At 45.8% G+C, this 20,505-nt stretch overlaps 1 protein-coding gene across 1 annotated transcript in view; it reads left to right on the top strand.

Moving 5' to 3' along the window:
- Positions 1-20,505, top strand: part of LOC129833650 (netrin receptor DCC-like) — a gene marked incomplete at its 5' end in the record, with an annotated part of 322,538 nt that overhangs the window by 298,429 nt on the left and 3,604 nt on the right. Inside the window, one exon of the mRNA XM_055898366.1 lies at positions 5,977-6,009. Within this exon, the coding sequence (XP_055754341.1) occupies positions 5,977-6,009 (33 nt within the window). The remainder of the gene's footprint in view (positions 1-5,976; positions 6,010-20,505) is intronic.

Below are 20,505 nucleotides of genomic sequence, written 5' to 3' on the forward strand. Positions count from 1 at the left end.
TGAGTATAGCAGGCAACAGAGAGGAGTTTAATGTGGTCTGAGTATAGCAGTCAACACAGAGGAGGTTAATGTGGTCTGAGTATAGCAGGCAACAGAGAGGAGGTTAATGTGGTCTGAGTATAGCAGGCAACACAGAGGATGTTAATGTGGTCTGAGTATAGCAGTCAACACAGAGGAGTTTAATGTGGTCTGAGTATAGCAGGCAACAGAGAGGAGGTTAACGTGGTCTGAGTATAGCAGGCAACAGAGGAGTTTAATGTGGTCTGAGTATAGCAGGCAACAGAGAGGAGGTTAATGTGGTCTGAGTATAGCAGGCAACAGAGAGGAGGTTAATGTGGTCTGAGTATAGCAGGCAACAGAGAGGAGTTTAATATGGTCTGAGTATAGCAGGCAACAGAGAGGAGGTTAATGTGGTCTGAGTATAGCAGGCAACAGAGGAGTTTAATATGGTCTGAGTATAGCAGGCAACAGAGAGGTTAATGTGGTCTGAGTATAGCAGGCAACAGAGAGGAGGTTAATGTGGTCTGAGTATAGCAGGCAACAGAGAGGAGTTTAATGTGGTCTGAGTATAGCAGGCAACAGAGAGGAGGTTCATGTGGTCTGAGTATAGCAGGCAACAGAGGAGTTTAATGTGGTCTGAGTATAGCAGGCAACAGAGAGGAGTTTAATGTGGTCTGAGTATAGCAGGCAACAGAGAGGAGTTTAATGTGGTCTGAGTATAGCAGGCAACAGAGAGGAGTTTAATCTGGTCTGAGTATAGCAGGCAACAGAGAGGAGGTTAATGTGGTCTGAGTATAGCAGGCAACAGAGAGGAGGTTAATGTGGTCTGAGTATAGCAGGCAACAGAGAGGAGTTTAATGTGGTCTGAGTATAGCAGTCAACACAGAGGAGGTTTAATGTGGTCTGAGTATAGCAGGCAACAGAGAGGAGGTTAATGTGGTCTGAGTATAGCAGGCAACACAGAGGAGGTTAATGTGGTCTGAGTATAGCAGTCAACACAGAGGAGTTTAATGTGGTCTGAGTATAGCAGGCAACAGAGAGGAGGTTAACGTGGTCTGAGTATAGCAGGCAACAGAGGAGTTTAATGTGGTCTGAGTATAGCAGGCAACAGAGAGGAGGTTAATGTGGTCTGAGTATAGCAGGCAACAGAGAGGAGGTTAATGTGGTCTGAGTATAGCAGGCAACAGAGAGGAGTTTAATATGGTCTGAGTATAGCAGGCAACAGAGAGGAGGTTAATGTGGTCTGAGTATAGCAGGCAACAGAGGAGTTTAATATGGTCTGAGTATAGCAGGCAACAGAGAGGTTAATGTGGTCTGAGTATAGCAGGCAACAGAGAGGAGGTTAATGTGGTCTGAGTATAGCAGGCAACAGAGAGGAGGTTCATGTGGTCTGAGTATAGCAGGCAACAGAGGAGTTTAATGTGGTCTGAGTATAGCAGGCAACAGAGAGGAGTTTAATGTGGTCTGAGTATAGCAGGCAACAGAGAGGAGTTTAATGTGGTCTGAGTATAGCAGGCAACAGAGAGGAGTTTAATCTGGTCTGAGTATAGCAGGCAACAGAGAGGAGGTTAATGTGGTCTGAGTATAGCAGGCAACAGAGAGGAGTTTAACGTGGTCTGAGTATAGCAGGCAACAGAGAGGAGGTTAATGTGGTCTGAGTATAGCAGGCAACAGAGGAGTTTAATGTGGTCTGAGTATAGCAGGCAACAGAGAGGAGTTTAATGTGGTCTGAGTATAGCAGGCAACAGTGGTGCTACTACTTATTCTAGTTATCCTATTCCCTACATAGTCCACTACCCTATTCCCTACATAGTCCACTACCCTATCCCCTATATAGTCCACTACCCTATCCCCTATATAGTCCACTACCCTATTCCCTACATAGTCCACTAGCCTATTCCCTATATAGTGCACTACCCTATTCCCTATATAGTCCACTACCCTATTCCCTACATAGTCCACTACCCTATTCCCTACATAGTGCACTACCCTATTCCCTATATAGTCCACTACCCTATTCCCTACATAGTCCACTACCCTATTCCCTACATAGTCCACTACCCTATCCCCTATATAGTCCACTACCCTATCCCCTATATAGTCCACTACCCTATCCCCTATATAGTCCACTACCCTATCCCCTATTTTATTTTTTATTTTTATTTTATTTTACCGTTATTTTACCAGGTAAGTTGACTGAGAACACGTTCTCATTTGCAGCAACGACCTGGGGAATAGTTACAGGGGAGAGGAGGGGGATGAATGAGCCAATTAAGTAAGCTGTATAGTCCACTACCCTATTCCCTCATAGTCCACTACCCTATTCCCTCATAGTCCACTACCCTATTCCCTACATAGTCCACTACCCTATTCCCTACATAGTCCACTACCCTATCCCCTATATAGTGCACTACCATATCCCCTATATAGTGCACTAGTTTTGACCAGGGCTCCGAGAGGGGACAGTCTCTTGGTTGTGTCACAAAAGACATCCTATCCCCTATATAGTGCACTACAATGGGCCCTGGTCAAAAGTAGTGCACTAAATAGGGAATAGGGTAGTGCACTAAATCGGGAATAGGGTAGTGCACAAAATAGGGAATAGGGTAGTGCACTAAATAGGGAATAGGGTAGCGCACTGAATAGGGAATAGGGTAGTGCACTAAATAGGGAATAGGGTAGTGCACTAAATAGGGAATAGGGTAGTGCACTAAATAGGGAATAGGGTAGTGCACTAAATAGGGAATAGGGTAGTGCACTAAATAGGGAATAGGGTAGTGCACTAAATAGGGAATAGGGTTGTGCACTAATTAGGGAATAGGGTTGTGCACTAAATAGGGAATAGGGTAGTGCACTGAATAGGGAATAGGGTGTCATTTGGGATGCATAGTGAATGTGGACAGAAGCTCAGGGCGAGGATCCTAATAGTTCCCTGTTGTAGCTCCCTGGAGATCAGTTCAGAGTATCACTCAGATACAGCTGTCTGGGGATCAGTTCAGAGTATCACTCAGATACAGCTGTCTGGAGATCAGTTCAGAGTATCACTCAGATACAGCTGTCTGGGGATCAGTTCAGAGTATCACTCAGATACAGCTGTCTGGGGATCAGTTCAGAGTATCACTCAGATACAGCTGTCTGGGGATCAGTTCAGAGTATCACTCAGATACAGCTTTCTGGGGATCAGTTCAGAGTATCACTCAGATACAGCTGTCTGGGGATCCGTTCAGAGTATCACTCAGATACAGCTGTCTGGGGAGTATCACTCAGATACAGCTGTCTGGAGATCAGTTCAGAGCATCACTCAGATACAGCTGTCTGGGGATCAGTTCAGAGTATCACTCAGATACAGCTGTCTGGAGATCAGTTCAGAGCATCACTCAGATACAGCTGTCTGGGGATCAGTTCAGAGTATCACTCAGATACAGCTGTCTGGGGATCAGTTCAGAGTATCACTCAGATACAGCTGTCTGGGGATCAGTTCAGAGTATCACTCAGATACAGCTGTCTGGGGATCAGTTCAGAGTATCACTCAGATACAGCTGTCTGGAGATCAGTTCAGAGTATCACTCAGATACAGCTGTCTGGGGATCAGTTCAGAGTATCACTCAGATACAGCTGTCTGGGGATCAGTTCAGAGTATCACTCAGATACAGCTGTCTGGGGATCAGTTCAGAGTATCACTCAAATACAGCTGTCTGGGGATCAGTTCTCTACCCCTCTCTCTGAGATCTCTCTCTGTCTCTCAATTCAATTTCATTTTAAGGAGTTTTATTGGCATGGGAAACATATGTTTACATTGCCAAAGCAAGTAGAAATACACAATAAAACAAAGTGAAATAAACAATAAAAAATGTACAGTAAATATTACACTTACAAAAGTTCCAAAATAATAAAGACATTTCAAATGTCATATTGCTGATGCATATGTCTATATATAGTGTTGTAATGATGTAAAGTACAACATGGAAAATAAATAAACATAAATATGGGTTGCATTTACAATGATGTTTGTTCTTCACTGGTTGCCCTTTTCTTGTGGCAACAGGTCACAAATCTTGCTGCTGTGATGTCACACTGTGGTATTTCACCCAGTAGATATGGGAGTTTATCAAAATCGGGTTTGTTTTCAAATTCTTGGTAGATCTGTGTAATCTGAGGGAAATATGTGTCTCTAATATGGTCATACATTGGGCAGGAGGTTAGGAAGTGCAGCTCGGTTTCCACCTCATTTTGTGGGCAGTGAGCACATAGCCTGTCTTCTCTTGAGAGCCATGTCTGCCTACGGCGGCCTTTCTCAATAGCAAGGCTATGCTCACTGAGTCTGTACATAGTCAAAGCTTTCGTTAAGTTTGGGTCAGTAACAGTGGTCAGGTATTCTGCCACTGTGTACTCTCTGTTTAGGGCCAAATAGCATTCTAGTTTGCTAAAATGTTTTGTAAATTCTTTCCAATGTGTCAAGTAATTATCTTTTTGTTTTCTCATGATTTGGTTGGTTCTATTTTTGTTGCTGTCCAGGGGCTCTGTGGGGTCTGTTTGTGTTTGTGAACAGAGCCCCAGGACCAGCTTGCTTAGGGGACTCTTCTCCAGGTTCATCTCTCTGTAGGTGATGGCTTTGTTATGGAGGTTTTGGGGAATCGCTTCCTTTTAGGTAGTTGTAGAATTTAACGGCTCTTTTCTGGATTTTGATAATTAGTGGGTATCGGCCTAATTCTGCTCTGCATGCATTATTTTGTGTTTGTCTTTGTACACAGAGAATAGTCTCAATTTGGTGTTTGTCCTATTTTGTGAATTATTGGGTAGGTGAGCGGACCCCAGACCTCACAACCATAGAGGGAAATGGGTTCTATAACTGATTCAAGTATTTTTAGCCAGATCCTAATTGGTATGTTGAAATTTATGTTCCTTTTGATGGCATAGAATGCCCTTCTTGCCTTGTCTCTCAGATCGTTCACAGTTTTGTGGAAGTTACCTGTAGCGCTGATGTTTAGGCCGAGGTATGTATAGTTTTTTGGGTGCTCTGAGGCAACGGTGTCTAGATGGAATTTGTATTTGTGGTCCTGGCCACTGGACCTTTTTTGGAAACCATTATTTTTGTCTTGCTGAGATTTACTGTCAGGTCCCAGGTCTGTCAGGTCCCAGGTCTGTCAGGGCCCAGGTCTGTCAGGGCCCAGGTCTGTCAGGGCCCAGGTCTGTCAGGTCCCAGGTCTGTCAGGGCCCAGGTCTGTCAGGGCCCAGGTCTGTCAGGGCCCAGGTCTGTCAGGGCCCAGGTCTGTCAGGGCCCAGGTCTGACAGAACCTGTGCAGGAGATCTAGGTGCTGCTGTAGGCCCTCCTTGGTTGGTGACAGAAGCACCAGATCATCAGCAAACAGTAGACATTTGACTTCAGACTCTAGTATGGTGAGACCGGGTGCTGCAGACTGTTCTAGTGCCCTCGCCAATTAATTTACCTATGTTGAAGAGGGTGGGGTTTAAGCTGCATCCCTGTCTCACGGCCCACACTTGTTGTTTGTGCATGGGTTTTATGTCATATGTTTTCCCTCCAACTTCACTTTCCATCAATTTGTATAGCAGACCCTCATGCCAAATTGAGTCAAAAGCTTTTTTGAAATCAACAAAGCATGAGAAGACTTGGCCTTTGTTTTGGTTTGTTTTTTTGTCAATTAGTGTGAATACGTGGTCTGTCATAGGGTCATTTGGTAAAAAAAACAATTTGACATTTGCTCAGGACATTGTTTTCACTGAGGAAACGTACGAGTCTGCTGTTAATGATAATGCAGAGTATTTTACCAAGGTTGCTGTTGACGCATATTCCACGGTAGTTATTGGGATCAACATTGTCTCCACTTTTGTGGATTGGGGTGATCAGTCCTTGGTTCCAAATATTGGGGAAGATGCCAGAGCTGAGGATAACCCCCCCCCCCCCCTCCCCCCCCAGACAATCCATACCACTAAAATGTGATATTTGATCTCTTTCAGTGGAACACCCAGACAAGATGGCTAACGATCAAGGTAAGCAGACACATAACATATAACACAGAGACACAGACACAGACACAGACACACACATGGACACACACGCAGACAGGCACACACACACACACACACACACACACACACACACACACACACACACACACACACACACACACACACACACACACACACACACACACACACACACACACACACACACACACACACACACACACACATGTTTCTGTAGAGGGATGACTGTGTGTCTACCAGTTGTACCATTCATCATAGTAATTGCACTGCATTCCTTTGGAGACAGAAAAAGGATGTGTCCAAAATGGCACCCTATTCCCTATTAAGTGCACTACTTTTGACCAGGACCCAATGGGTTCTCATCAAAAGTAGTGCACTAAAATAGGAAATAGGGTGTCATTTTGGCAGCTTAGATGTGTAAAGAGTTAAAAGGGTTTATCCTTACTACAGTCCCAGCAGGTGAAGGGTAATAAGGCCCAGCTATCTTCAGGGACCAGGGGGAACGAAGGCCAATTATACTCCTAGCCTGTTTTAATAAAGCATTACCACCATGAAAAGGAAATAATTCAAATCTCTCTCTTGTCTCTTGTCTCTCTCTTTCGCCTCTCTCTCTCTCTCTCTCAAAAAAAATGTAAAACATGAAACAGACGTGGTCGCTCCTCTCGTACGCCCTCCTCTCTGTCTTTCAACACTGATAATTCCCCTTTAGAAAATCTCAATTGGAAATAGGTTTCTAAATGAACCCTTTGAGTGGTAAATTGTCTTAGCAGCGAAAACGAAAGACGAGTGGGGCGAGGGGAGAGGTGGGAGGTGGGGGTGGGGGGGAGAGGTAGGAGGGGGGAGTTGGGGGGGGGGGCGAGGGGAGAGGTAGGAGGGGGGAGAGGGCACCTTTTGCTTTATTGAATGATAATGGCGAGTTGAATTGAGTATGTGCTTCCCCGTTGGTGCCCTATTCCATATGTAGTGCACTACTTTTGACCAGAAACCTATATAGGGAATAGGGGACGGAGACGCTGTCTTGTCTTCTTGTTGCTATGACACTAATGAGAGTGCCTCTTTAGAGCTGGTTTAATTAAGAGGAGGAGATGGGTCCTCGCTCTCTCTATCTCTCACACACACACACACACACACACACACACACACACACACACACACACACACACACACACACACACACACACACACACACCACAAACACACACACACCACACACTCACATACACATACAAAGGGCTCTTACACAGCTTTTAATTGACGTTTTGTGCAAACATTGTATTTTGAGAGAGAGAGAGAGATTGAGTTGTAGTCATCGTATGAAGTGGTCACATTGAAGTGTTTTTTTTTTATTTATTTTTTATTTAACCTTTATTTAACCAGGTAGGCAAATTGAGAACACGTTCTCATTTACAATTGCGACCTGGCCAAGATAAAGCAAAGCAGTTCGACACATACAACAACACATAGTTACACATGGAGTAAAAACAAACATAGAGTCAATAATACAGTGAAAAAAAATAAGTCTATATACAATGTGAGCAAGCGAGGTGAGATAAGGGAGGTGAAGGCAAACAGATATATGTATAAATAAATAAAATATAAAAAGGCCATGGAGGCGAAGTGAGTACAACACAGCAAGTAAAATAAAAACTAAAAAAAAACACTGGAATGGTTGGTTTGCATTGGAAGAAAGTGCAAAGTAGAGACAGAAATAATGGGGTGCAAAGGAGCAAAATAAATTAATAAATAAATACAGTAGGTAAAGCGGTAGTTGTTTGGGCTAAATTGTAGATGGGTTATGTACAGGTGCAGTGATCTATGAGCTGCTCTGACAGCTGGTGCTTAAAGCTAGTGAGGGAGATAGGTGTTTCCAGTTTCAGAGATTTTTGTAGTTCGTTCCAGTCATTGGCAGCAGAGAACTGGAAGGAGAGGCGTCCAAAGGAAGAATTGGTTTTGGGGGTGACTAGAGAGATTAACCTGCTGGAGCGCGTGCTACAGGTAGGTGCTGCTATGGTGACCAGCGAGCTGAGATAAGGGGGGACTTTACCTAGCAGGGTCTTGTAGATGACCTGGAACCAGTGGGTTTGGCGACGAGTATGAAGCGAGGGCCAGCCAACGAGAGTGTACAGGTCGCAGTGGTGGGTAGTATATGGAGCTTTGGTGACAAAACGGATGGCACTGTGATAGACTGCATCCAATTTATTGAGTAGGGTTTTGGAGGCTATTTTGTAAATGACATCACCGAAGTCGAGGATTGGTAGGATGGTCAGTTTTACAAGGGTATGTTTGGCAGCATGAGTAAAGGATGCTTTGTTGCGGAATAGAAAGCCAATTCTAGATTTGACTTTGGATTGGAGATGTTTGATGTGGGTCTGGAAGGAGAGTTTACAGTCTAACCAGACACCTAGGTATTTGTAGTTGTCCACATATTCTAAGTCAGAGCCGTCCAAAGTAGTGATGTTGGACAGGCGGGCAGGAGCAGGCAGCGATCGGTTGAAGAGCATGCATTTGGTTTTACTTGTAATTAAGAGCAGTTGGAGGCCACGGAAGGAGAGTTGTATGGCATTGAAGCTCGCCTGGAGGGTTGTTAACACAGTGTCAAAAGAAGGGCCAGAAGTATACAGAATAGTGTCGTCTGCGTAGAGGTGGATCAGAGAATCACCAGCAGCAAGAGCGACATCATTGATGTAAACAGAGAAGAGAGTCGGTCCAAGAATTGAACCCTGTGGCACCCCCATAGAGACTGCCAGAGGCCCGGACAACAGACCCTCCGATTTGACACACTGAACTCTATCAGAGAAGTAGTTGGTGAACCAGGCGAGGCAATCATTAGAGAAACCAAGGCTGTCGAGTCTGCCAATGAGGATGTGGTGATTGACAAAGTCAAAAGCCTTGGCCAGGTCAATGAATACGGCTGCACAGTATTGTTTCCTATCGATGGCGGTTACGATATCGTTTATGACCTTGAGCGTGGCTGAGGTGCACCCATGACCAGCTCTGAAACCAGATTGCATAGCGGAGAAGGTGTGGTGTGATTCGAAATGGTCGGTAATCTGTTTGTTGACTTGGCTTTCGAAGACCTTAGAAAGGCAGGGTAGGATAGATATAGGTCTGTAGCAGTTAGGGTCAAGGGTGTCCCCCCCTTTGAAGAGGGGGATAACCGCAGCTGCTTTCCAATCTTTGGGGATCTCAGACGACACGAAAGAGAGGTTGAAGAGGCTAGTAATAGGGGTGGCAACAATTTCAGCAGATAGTTTTAGAAAGAAAGGGTCCAGATTATCTAGCCCGGCTGATTTGTAAGGGTCCAGATTTTGCAGCTCATTAAGAACATCAGCTGACTGTATTTGGGAGAAAGAGAAATGGGGAAGGCTTGGGCGAGTAGCAGAGGGGAGGGCAGTGCTGTTGTCCGGGGTAGGGGCAGCCAGGTGGAAAGCATGGCCAGCCGTAGAAAAATGCTTATTGAAATTCTCAATTATAGTGGATTTGTCGGTGGTGACAGTGTTTCCTATCTTCAGAGCGGTTGGAAGCTGGGAGGAGGTGTTCTTATTCTCCATGGACTTTACGGTGTCCCAGAACTTTTTTGAATTTGTGTTGCAGGAAGCAAATTTCTGCTTGAAAAAGCTAGCCTTGGCTTTTCTAGCTGCCTGTGTATATTGGTTTCTGGCTTCCCTGAAAAGTTGCATATCACGGGGGCTGTTCGATGCTAATGCAGAACGCCATAGGATGTTTTTCTGTTGGTTAAGGGCAGTCAGGTCAGGAGAGAACCAAGGGCTATATCTGTTCCTGGTTCTAAATTTCTTGAAAGGGGCATGCTTATTCAAGATGGTGAGGAAGGCATTTTAAAAAAATGACCAGGCATCCTCTACTGACGGGATGAGATCAATATCCTTCCAGGATACCCCGGCCAGGTCGATTAGGAAGGCCTGCTCGCTGAAGTGTTTCAGGGAGCGTTTGACAGTGATGAGTGGAGGTCGTTTGACCGCTGACCCATTACGGATGCAGGCAATGAGGCAGTGATCGCTGAGATCTTGGTTGAAAACAGCAGAGGTGTATTTGGAGGGCAAGTTTGTTAGGATGATATCTATGAGGGTACCCGTGTTTACGGAATTGGGGTGGTACCTGGTAGGTTCATTGATAATTTGTGTGAGATTGAGGGCATCAAGCTTAGATTGTAGGGTGGCTGGGGTGTTGAGCATGTTCAAATTTAGGTCGCCTAGCAGCACGAGCTCTGAAGATAGATGGGGGGCAATCAGTTCACATATAGTGTCCAGAGCACAGCTGGGGGCAGAGGGTGGTCTATAGCAGGCGGCAACGGTGAGAGACTTGTTTTTAGAGAGGTGGATTTTTAAAAGTAGAAGTTCAAATTGTTTGGGAACAGACCTGGATAGTATAACAGAACTCTGCAGGCAGTCTTTGCAGTAGATTGCAACACCGCCCCCTTTGGCCGTTCTATCTTGTCTGAAAATATTGTAATTGGGGATAAAAATGTCTGAATTTTTGGTGGTCTTTCTAAGCCAGGATTCAGACACGGCTAAAACATCCGGGTTGGTAGAGTGTGCTAAAGCAGTGAACAAAACAAACTTAGGGAGGAGGCTTCTAATGTTAACATGCATGAAGCCAAGGCTATTACGGTTGCAGAAGTCATCAAAAGAGAGCGCCTGGGGAATAGGAGTGGAGCCAGGTACTGCAGGGCCTGGATTCACCTCTACATCACCAGAGGAACAGAGGAGAAGTACGATAAGGGTACGGCTAAAAGCTATGAGAATTGGTCGCCTAGAGCTACTAGAGCAGAGAGTAAAAGGAAGTTTCTGGGGGCGATAAAATAGTTTAAAGGAATAATGTACAGACAAAGGTATGGTAGGATGTGAATACAGTGGAGGTAAACCTAGGTATTGAGTGATGATGAGAGAGATCTTGTCTCTAGAAACATCATTGAAACCAGGTGATGTCATCGCATATGTGGGTGGTGGAACTGAGAGGTTGGATATGGTATAGAGAGCAGGGCTAGAATCTCTACAGTGAAATAAGCCAATAAACACTAACCAGAACAGCAATGGACAAGGCATATTTACATTAAGGAGAGGCATGCTTAATCGAGTGATCAATAAGGGTCCAGTGAGTAGAGGTTGGTTGGGGTCGTGGCGATCCAGACAGCTGGCCGGGTATATGGCTATCGGTAGCAGCATAGGATGGAGGTCTGTTTGTAGATACCTCGTGCGTTTCCGTCGGTAGGTTCCGTGTAGTGGGGTTTTGTTCAGATAGCAGCCGATAAGACAGCTAACGATTAGCGGGCCTCAGATGAGCGTTCAGGTAACGTCGGGACGGAGGTGCCGGTTGGATAAATCCCTCGGGCAGATAACGTCGGCAGTCAGTCGTGAAGGCCTGGTGGGGTTCCGTATCTGCAGCAGCAACAAAAGAAACGGGTCCGGATGGTGATGGAACTCCTCAGCTGGCTAGCTCCAGCATGATTTGAGTTTGCTCCGGGGTCGACGTAAGCCAATAGTCACACGGTATGCAGCTAGCTAGCTGCGAAATCAAGGTGCAAGTGTCCAGAGCCTGCGGTTGGAATCCGGGGAAACTGAGAGAAAAAAAGTCCCGGAATGCTCCGGTCCGAGTCGCGTTGCACAAAAGTGCCGGTAGATTATCGAGCTAAAGGAATAGCTGATGACCGCAAAACGTGGGCAGCTGAAACACCAATGCTAGCCAGCAAACCGGCTAATTTCGGGGCAGCTACAGATTAGCTTCTGGCTAGCTATCGGAGTAGCTTCTGGTTAGCTTTCAGGCTAGCTTCTGAATTAGCCCCTGGCTATCTTCCACGATGGATTTTCAGATTGAGGCAAATAATACTTATTGTAGTTGGTGAAGCGGGTTGCAGGAAAGCTTTTGCAGGAAAGCTTTTGTAGTTGAGTTCTTGGATAATAAAATAAATTAAAGATATTTGAAGAAAAGGTGTAAATATATATATATACAGGACACGACACGACAATACGGAAAAAGACGTCTGAACTGCTAAGCCACCTTGGAACAGGGTTAGGGTTAGTGTACGATTGTTTAGGGGACATCTAATTCTGAAATATTTAATTACACGAGCCATCTGTTTTTACCGATGAAGGTTACTCAGTAAAGCCACGTGTAAAATGCGAATGCTTTACGTCTCATTCAATGGCCCCCATTGATTTCTGAACAGAGTCCGATGGCTCCGGTAGAAAGTGGAGAACGATTTAGGCTACAGGGAGGGATTTGGAACGGAGAGGCATCTCGAGGTCGAGGGCAGCATTAGAACCTGGGGATGGCGCGTCATTACATCACCATGGTTATCATATTTAAATCCCTCTCATGTTTACTAATTTAGCCAATAGGAAGGCCACTGTAATAATGTGTAGCCTGCAACATGTGCACAATCCGCAATGATGTGCCCAACACCTGTGATTTAGTACAGAATTATTTTTTAAATTGTATTTTACTTTTTTTTAACTAGAACAAATTCTTATTTTCAATGACGGCCTAGGAACAGTGGGTTAACTGCCTTGTTCAGGGGCAGAAAGACAGATTTTTACCTTGTCAGCTCGGGGATTTGAACTTGCAACCTTTCGGTTACCAGTTCAACGCTCTAACCACTAGGCTAGCTGCCACCCCAATTATAGGCTAAGCTGCCTCATATATAAATGGCTATAGGTGTTAGTCTCTCTAGAATCTGATCCGTTATCAGAATTAAACATAACTCTGATGTTAAGGTCAGAATGTGATTTAGAGAAAGCTGATCCCAGAGCAGCGTTTCTTTCTGTCGATCCTCTCAGTATGGACACATGGTCTAACGATGCTCAAACACACCCGGCCAACGGTCTCTCTACACGGTGTCTGGGGGAAACACATGCTACGTCTGCCTCTACACGGTGTCTGGGGCAAATCACATGCTACGTCTGCCTCTACACGGTGTCTGGGGGAATCACATGCTACGTCTGCCTCTACACGGTGTCTGGGGGAATCCCATGCTACGTCTGCCTCTACACGGTGTCTGGGGGAAATCACATGCTACGTCTGCCTCTACACGGTGTCTGGGGGAATCACATGCTACGTCTGCCTCTACACGGTGTCTGTGGAAATCACATGCTACGTCTGCCTCTACACAGTGTCTGGGGGAAATCACATGCTACGTCTGCCTCTACACGGTGTCTGGGGGAAATCACATGCTACGTCTGCCTCTACACGGTGTCTGGGGAAATCACATGCTACGTCTGCCTCTACACGGTGTCTGGGGGAATCACATGCTACGTCTGCCTCTACACGGTGTCTGGGGGAATCACATGCTACGTCTGCCTCTACACGGTGTCTGGGGGAATCCCATGCTACGTCTGCCTCTACACGGTGTCTGGGGGAAATCACATGCTACGTCTGCCTCTACACGGTGTCTGGGGGAATCACATGCTACGTCTGCCTCTACACGGTGTCTGTGGAAATCACATGCTACGTCTGCCTCTACACAGTGTCTGGGGGAAATCACATGCTACGTCTGCCTCTACACGGTGTCTGGGGGAAATCACATGCTACGTCTGCCTCTACACGGTGTCTGGGGGAAATCACATGCTACGTCTGCCTCTACACGGTGTCTGGGGGAAACACATGCTACGTCTGCCTCTACACAGTGTCTGGGGGAAACACATGCTACGTCTGCCTCTATACGGTGTCTGTGGAAATCACATGCTACGTCTGCCTCTACACGGTGTCTGGGGAATCACATGCTACGTCTGCCTCTGCACGGTGTCTGGGGAATCACATGCTACGTCTGCCTCTACACGGTGTCTGGGGGAAATCACATGCTACGTCTGCCTCTACACGGTGTCTGGGGGAAACACATGCTACGTCTGCCTCTACACAGTGTCTGGGGGAAACACATGCTACGTCTGCCTCTATACGGTGTCTGTGGAAATCACATGCTACGTCTGCCTCTACACGGTGTCTGGGGGGAAACACATGCTACGTCTGCCTCTACACGGTGTCTGGGGAAATCACATGCTACATCTGCCTCTACGCGGTGTCTGGGGAAACACATGCTACGTCTGCCTCTACACGGTGTCTGTGGAAATCACATGCTACTTCTGCCTCTACACGGTGTCTGGGGAAACGCATGCTACGTCTGCCTCTACACGGTGTCTGGGGGAAACACATGCTACGTCTGCATCTACACGGTGTCTGGGGAAACGCATGCTACGTCTGCCTCTACACGGTGTCTGGGGGAAACACATGCTACGTCTGCCTCTACACAGTGTCTGGGGGAAATCACATGCTACGTCTGCCTCTACACGGTGTCTGGGGGAAATCACATGCTACGTCTGCCTCTACACGGTGTCTGGGGAAACGCATGCTACGTCTGCCTCTACACGGTGTCTGGGGGAAACACATGCTACGTCTGCCTCTACACGGTGTCTGGGGGAAACACATGCTACGTCTGCCTCTACACAGTGTCTGGGGTAACACATGCTACGTCTGCCTCTACACGGTGTTAATAAGCCAGGGTTTCTGGTCAAAAGTAGTGTACTAGGGAATAGGGTGCCAGGGTTTCTGGTCAAAAGTAGTGTACTAGGGAATAGGCTGCCAGGGTTTCTGGTCAAAAGTAGTGTACTAGGGAATAGGGTGCCAGGGTCCTGGTCAAAAGTAGTGCACTAGGGAATAGGGTGCCAGGGTTTCTGGTCAAAAGTAGTGTACTAGGGAAAAGGGTGCCAGAACAAATTCTTATTTTACAATGATGGCCTACCCCCCGGCCAAACCCTAACCCGGACCGGGCCAATTGTGTGCCATCCTATGGGACTCCCAATCACGGCCTGTTGTGATACAGCCTAGAATCAAACCAGGGTCTGGTAGTGATGCTTCTAGCACTGAGATGCAGTGCCTTAGACCGCTGCGTTGCTCGGGGAGCCCCAGTGGAATTCAGTGCAGTGTGCAGAGAACGTTCAGGCCTTGACAATAGTTAAACACACTCAATACACTGCAGTCCAAGCACCTAACTTTACCCTTGACAAACGACAGCATTTAACGTTGTGAAGGCCCCAACACAAAGGAAAATACTGAGAGATATAAATATCAGATGTTGGGAGCGGACATTATGTGGGCCAGAACTCAGGGGCTAAATGTATTTCTTAAAGAGAGAGTGAAAGCCCTTGTGTGTGTTGGGGCTCACACACACACACACACACACACACACACACACACACACACACACACACACACACACACACACACACACACACACACACACACACACACACGTACGTACGCACACTTACATTCACAGGAGGTATAAATCTTGTGAAACTGATCCAGAGGAGGCATTGGTAGAATCTCGGGCCAGAGATTGATGGTTGGGGCCATTTCTCTGGCCTCCCCTGCTCCCTCTGTCCTCTTTCATACCTCCTCTGTCTCCTATCATACCTCCTCTGTCTCCAATCATACTTCTTCTGTCTCCTATCATACCTCCTCTGTCTCCTATCATACCTCCTCTCTCTCCAATCATACCTCCTCTGTCTCCTTTCATACCTCCTCTCTCCTATCATACCTCCTCTGTCTCCTATCATACCTCCTCTGTCTCCTATCATACCTCCTCTGTCTCCTTTCATACCTCCTCTGTCTCCTATCATACCTCCTCTGTCTCCTATCATACCTCCTCTGTCTCCTATCCTACCTCCTCTGTCTCCTATCATACCTCCTCTGTCTCCTATCATACCTCCTCTGTCTCCTATCATACCTCCTCTGTCTCCTATCATACCTCCTCTGTCTCCTATCATACCTCCTCTGTCTCCTATCATACCTCCTCTGTCTCCTATCATACCTCCTCTGTCTCCTATCATATCTCCTCTGTCCTCTATCATACCTCCTCTGTCCTCTATCATACCTCCTCTGTCTCCTATCATACCTCCTCTCTCCTATCATACCTCCTCTGTCTCCTATCATACCTCCTCTGTCTCCTATCATACCTCCTCTGTCCCATATCAGACCTCCTCTGTCTCCTATCATACGTCCTCTGTCCCCTATCATACCTCCTCTGTCTCCTATCATACCTCCTCTCTCCTATCATACCTCCTCTGTCTCCTATCATACCTCCTCTGTCCCCTATCATACCTCCTCTGTCTCCTATCATACCTCCTCTGTCTCCTATCATACCTCCTCTGTCCCCTATCATACCTCCTCTGTCTCCTATCATACTTCCTCTGTCTCCTATCATACCTCCTCTGTCCCCTATCATACCTCCTCTGTCTCCTATCAGACCTCCTCTGTCTCTTATCATACCTCCTCTGTTTCCTTTCATACACCCTCTGTCTCCTTTCATACCTCCTCTGTCTCCTATCCTACCTCCTCTGTCTCCTATCATACCTCCTCTGTCTCCTTTCATACCTACTCTGTCTCCTATCATACCTCCTCTGTCTCCTATCATACCTCCTCTGTCTCCTATCATACCTCCTCTGTCTCCTATCATACCTCCTCTGTCTCCTATCATACCTCCTCTGTCTCCTATCATATCTCCTCTGTCCTCTATCATACCTCCTCTGTCCTCTATCATACCTCCTCTGTCTCCTATCATACCTCCTCTCTCCTATCATACCTCCTCTGTCTCCTATCATACCTCCTCTGTCTCCTATCATACCTCCTCTGTCCCCTATCAGACCTCCTCTGTCTCCTATCATACCTCCTCTGTCCCCTATCATACCTCCTCTGTCTCCTATCATACCTCCTCTCTCCTATCATACCTCCTCTGTCTCCTATCATACCTCCTCTGTCCCCTATCATACCTCCTCTGTCTCCTATCCTACCTCCTCTGTCTCCTATCATACCTCCTCTGTCCCCTATCATACCTCCTCTGTCTCCTATCATACCTCCTCTGTCCCCTATCATACCTCCTCTGTCTCCTATCATACCTCCTCTGTCTCCTATCATACCTCCTCTGTCCCCTATCATACTTCTTCTGTCTCCTATCATACCTCCTCTGTCTCCTATCATACCTCCTCTGTCTCCTTTCATACCTCCTCTGTCTCCTATCATACCTCCTCTGTCCTCTATCATACCTCCTCTCTCCTTTCATACCTTCTCTGTCCCCTATCATACCTCTTTTCTCAGTGGCTGGCCCCAGTTTATAGCACATCTCCCTGTAGTAACATACTCTCTGCTGAAGTGGATGTTAGAAATGGGCTGACGGGGGACAACAGGACGTTCATATATCAGTGAGATAATGAATCACTTTCTAGTCCCTGTTCTAGAATGTCTTCTATTCCCTGTTCTAGAATGTCTTCTAGTCCCTGATCTAGAATGTCTTCTAGTCCCTGTTCTAGAATGTCTTCTAGTCCCTGTTCTAGAATGTCTTCTAGTCCCTGATCTAGAATGTCTTCTAGTCCCTGTTCTAGAACGTCTTCTAGCCCCTGTTCTAGAATGTCTTCCTTCTAGTCCCTGTTCTAGAATGTCTTCTTGTCCCTGTTCTAGAATGTCTTCTAGTCCCTGTTCTAGAATGTCTTCTAGTCCCTGTTCTAGAATGTATTCTAGTCCCTGATCTAGAATGTCTTCTAGTCCCTGTTCTAGAATGTCTTCTAGTCCCTGTTCTAGAATGTCTTCTAGTCCCTGTTCTAGAATGTCTTCTAGTCCCTGTTTTAGAATGTCTTCCTTCTAGTCCCTGTTCTAGAATGTCTTCTAGTCCCTGTTCTAGAATGTCTTTTAGTCCAAGTTCTAGAATGTCTTCTAGCCCAAGTTCTAGATTGTCTTCCTTCTAGTCCCTGTTCTAGAATGTCTTCCTTCTAGTCCCTGTTCTAGAATGTATTCCTTCTAGTCCCTGTTCTAGAATATCTTCCAGTCCCTGTTCTAGCATGTCTTCTAGTCCCTGTTCTAGCATGTCTTCTAGTCCCTTTTCTAGCATTTGTTCTTGTCCCTGTTCTAGAATGTTCTCTAGTCCCTGTTCTAGAATGTGTTTTAGTCCCTGTTCCAGAATGTCTTCTAGTCCCTGTCTTCTAGTCCCTGTTCTAGGTTGTCTTCTAGTCCCTGTTCTAGTCCCTGTTCCAGAATGTCTTCTGGTCCCTGTCTTCTAGTTCCTGTTCCAAAATGTCTTCTAGTCCCTGTATTCTAGTCCCTGTTCTAGGTTGTCTTCTAGTCCCTGTTCTAGTCCCTGTTCCAGAATGTCTTCTGGTCCCTGTCTTCTAATTCCTGTTCCAGAATGTCTTCTAGTCCGTGTTCTAGTCCCTGTCTTCTAGTCCCTGTTCTAGGATGTCTTCTAGTACCTGTTCTAGGATGTCTTCTAGTCCCTGTTCTAGTCCCTGTTCCATAATGTCTTCTAGTCCCTGTTTTCTAGTCCCTGTTCTAGAATATCTTCTAGTCCCTGTTCCAGAATGTCTTCTAGTCCCTGTCTTCTAGTCCCTGTTCTAGTCCCTGTCTTCTAGTCCCTGTTCTATGATGTCTTCTAGTCCCTGTTCCAGAATGTCTTCTAGTCCCTGTCTTCTAGTCCCTGTTCTAGTCCCTGTCTTCTAGTCCCTGTTCTAGGATGTCTTCTAGTCCCTGTTTTAGTCCCTGTTCCAGAATGTCTTCTAGTCCCTGTTCTAGAATATCTTCTAGTCCCTGTCCTCTAATCCCTGTTCTATAATGTGTTTTGAGTCCCTGTTCCAAGTACAGTCTGTCTCATAGGCTCATAGTGTAGTTTAGTAGGTTAAGTCTCTTCTAGTCTTTTAATGGTTTGGTTTTGCATTAGGAGTTGTGGGGCGTTTCCAAAACTTGTAACAATCAAATCACTGATCATGAATTGGATTCATCAGTCATCATAGAAAAGAGATCTGTTTGTTTCTGGATATGAAATATGTTATGATGACAGGCAGCACGATTACAGACTCAATATTTCACTGTTCAACACTCAGTTGTATCCCAGCCATGTGTTTTATGAAACTCTCTTTGTCTTCCTCTGCTATAACATTTACACAAACAAATACATAAATAAATAAGGAAAGGCTGAATGTCTCAAACAACACAGCAACCCCCCCCCAGCCCCCCCCCCCCCTCCCCCCCCCCCCCCCCAAGTCATAAACAGCCTATCAAATGACACCCTATTCCCCTGGGACTCTGGTGAAACATACAGCACTGCGTAGGGAATAGGGTGCCATTTGAGACTCACCCCGTAGACTGTCCCTGAAGCACAGCATCTCTGAAGCAGTCAATGTGGGCCCCTGCCGGCCTCTAGCTGTCTCTATGATATACCTCTAACTGTCTCTATGATATACCTCTAGCCGTCTCTATGATATACCTCTAGCCGCCTCTATGATATACCTCTAGCTGTCTCTATGATATACCTCTAGCTGTTTCTATGATATACCTCTAGCTGTCTCTATGATATACCTCTAGCTGTCTCTATGATATACCTCTAGCTGTCTCTATGATATACCTCTAGCCGCCTCTATGATATACCTCTAGCTGTCTCTACGATATACCTCTAGCTGTCTCTATGATATACCTCTAGCTGTCTCTATGATATACCTCTAGCTGTCTCTATGATATACCTCTAGCTGTCTTTATGATATACCTCTAGCTGTCTCTATGATATACCTCTAGCTGTCTCTATGATATACCTCTAGCCGTCTCTATGATATACCTCTAGCTGTCTCTACGATATACCTCTAGCTGTCTCTACGATATACCTCTAGCTGTCTCTATGATATACCTCTAGCTGTCTCTATGATATACCTCTAGCTGTCTCTATGATATACCTCTAGCTGTCTCTATGATATACCTCTAGCTGTCTCTATGATATACCTCTAGCTGTCTCTATGATATACCTCTAGCTGTCTCTATGATATACCTCTAGCTGTCTCTATGATATACCTCTAGCTGTCTCTATGATATACCTCTAGCCGCCTCTATGATATACCTCTAGCCGTCTCTATGATATACCTCTAGCTGTCTCTACGATATACCTCTAGCTGTCTCTATGATATACCTCTAGCTGTCTCTATGATATACCTCTAGCTGTCTCTATGATATACCTCTAGCTGTCTCTATGATATACCTCTAGCTGTCTCTATGATATACCTCTAGCTGTCTCTATGATATACCTCTAGCTGTCTCTATGATATACCTCTAGCTGTCTCTATGATATACCTCTAGCTGTCTCTATGATATACCTCTAGCTGTCTCTATGATATACCTCTAGCTGTCTCTATGATATACCTCTAGCTGTCTCTATGATATACCTCTAGCTGTCTCTATGATATACCTCTAGCTGTCTCTACGATATACCTCTAGCTGTCTCTACGATATACCTCTAGCTGTCTCTACGATATACCTCTAGCTGTCTCTACGATATACCTCTAGCTGTCTCTATGATATACCTCTAGCTGTCTCTATGATATACCTCTAGCTGTCTCTATGATATACCTCTAGCTGTCTCTATGATATACCTCTAGCTGTCTCTATGATATACCTCTAGCTGTCTCTATGATATACCTCTAGCTGTCTCTATGATATACCTCTAGCTGTCTCTATGATATA

Source organism: Salvelinus fontinalis, chromosome 2 (genome assembly GCF_029448725.1).
Source record: "Salvelinus fontinalis isolate EN_2023a chromosome 2, ASM2944872v1, whole genome shotgun sequence".
Taxonomy (NCBI): Eukaryota; Metazoa; Chordata; class Actinopteri; order Salmoniformes; family Salmonidae; genus Salvelinus; species Salvelinus fontinalis.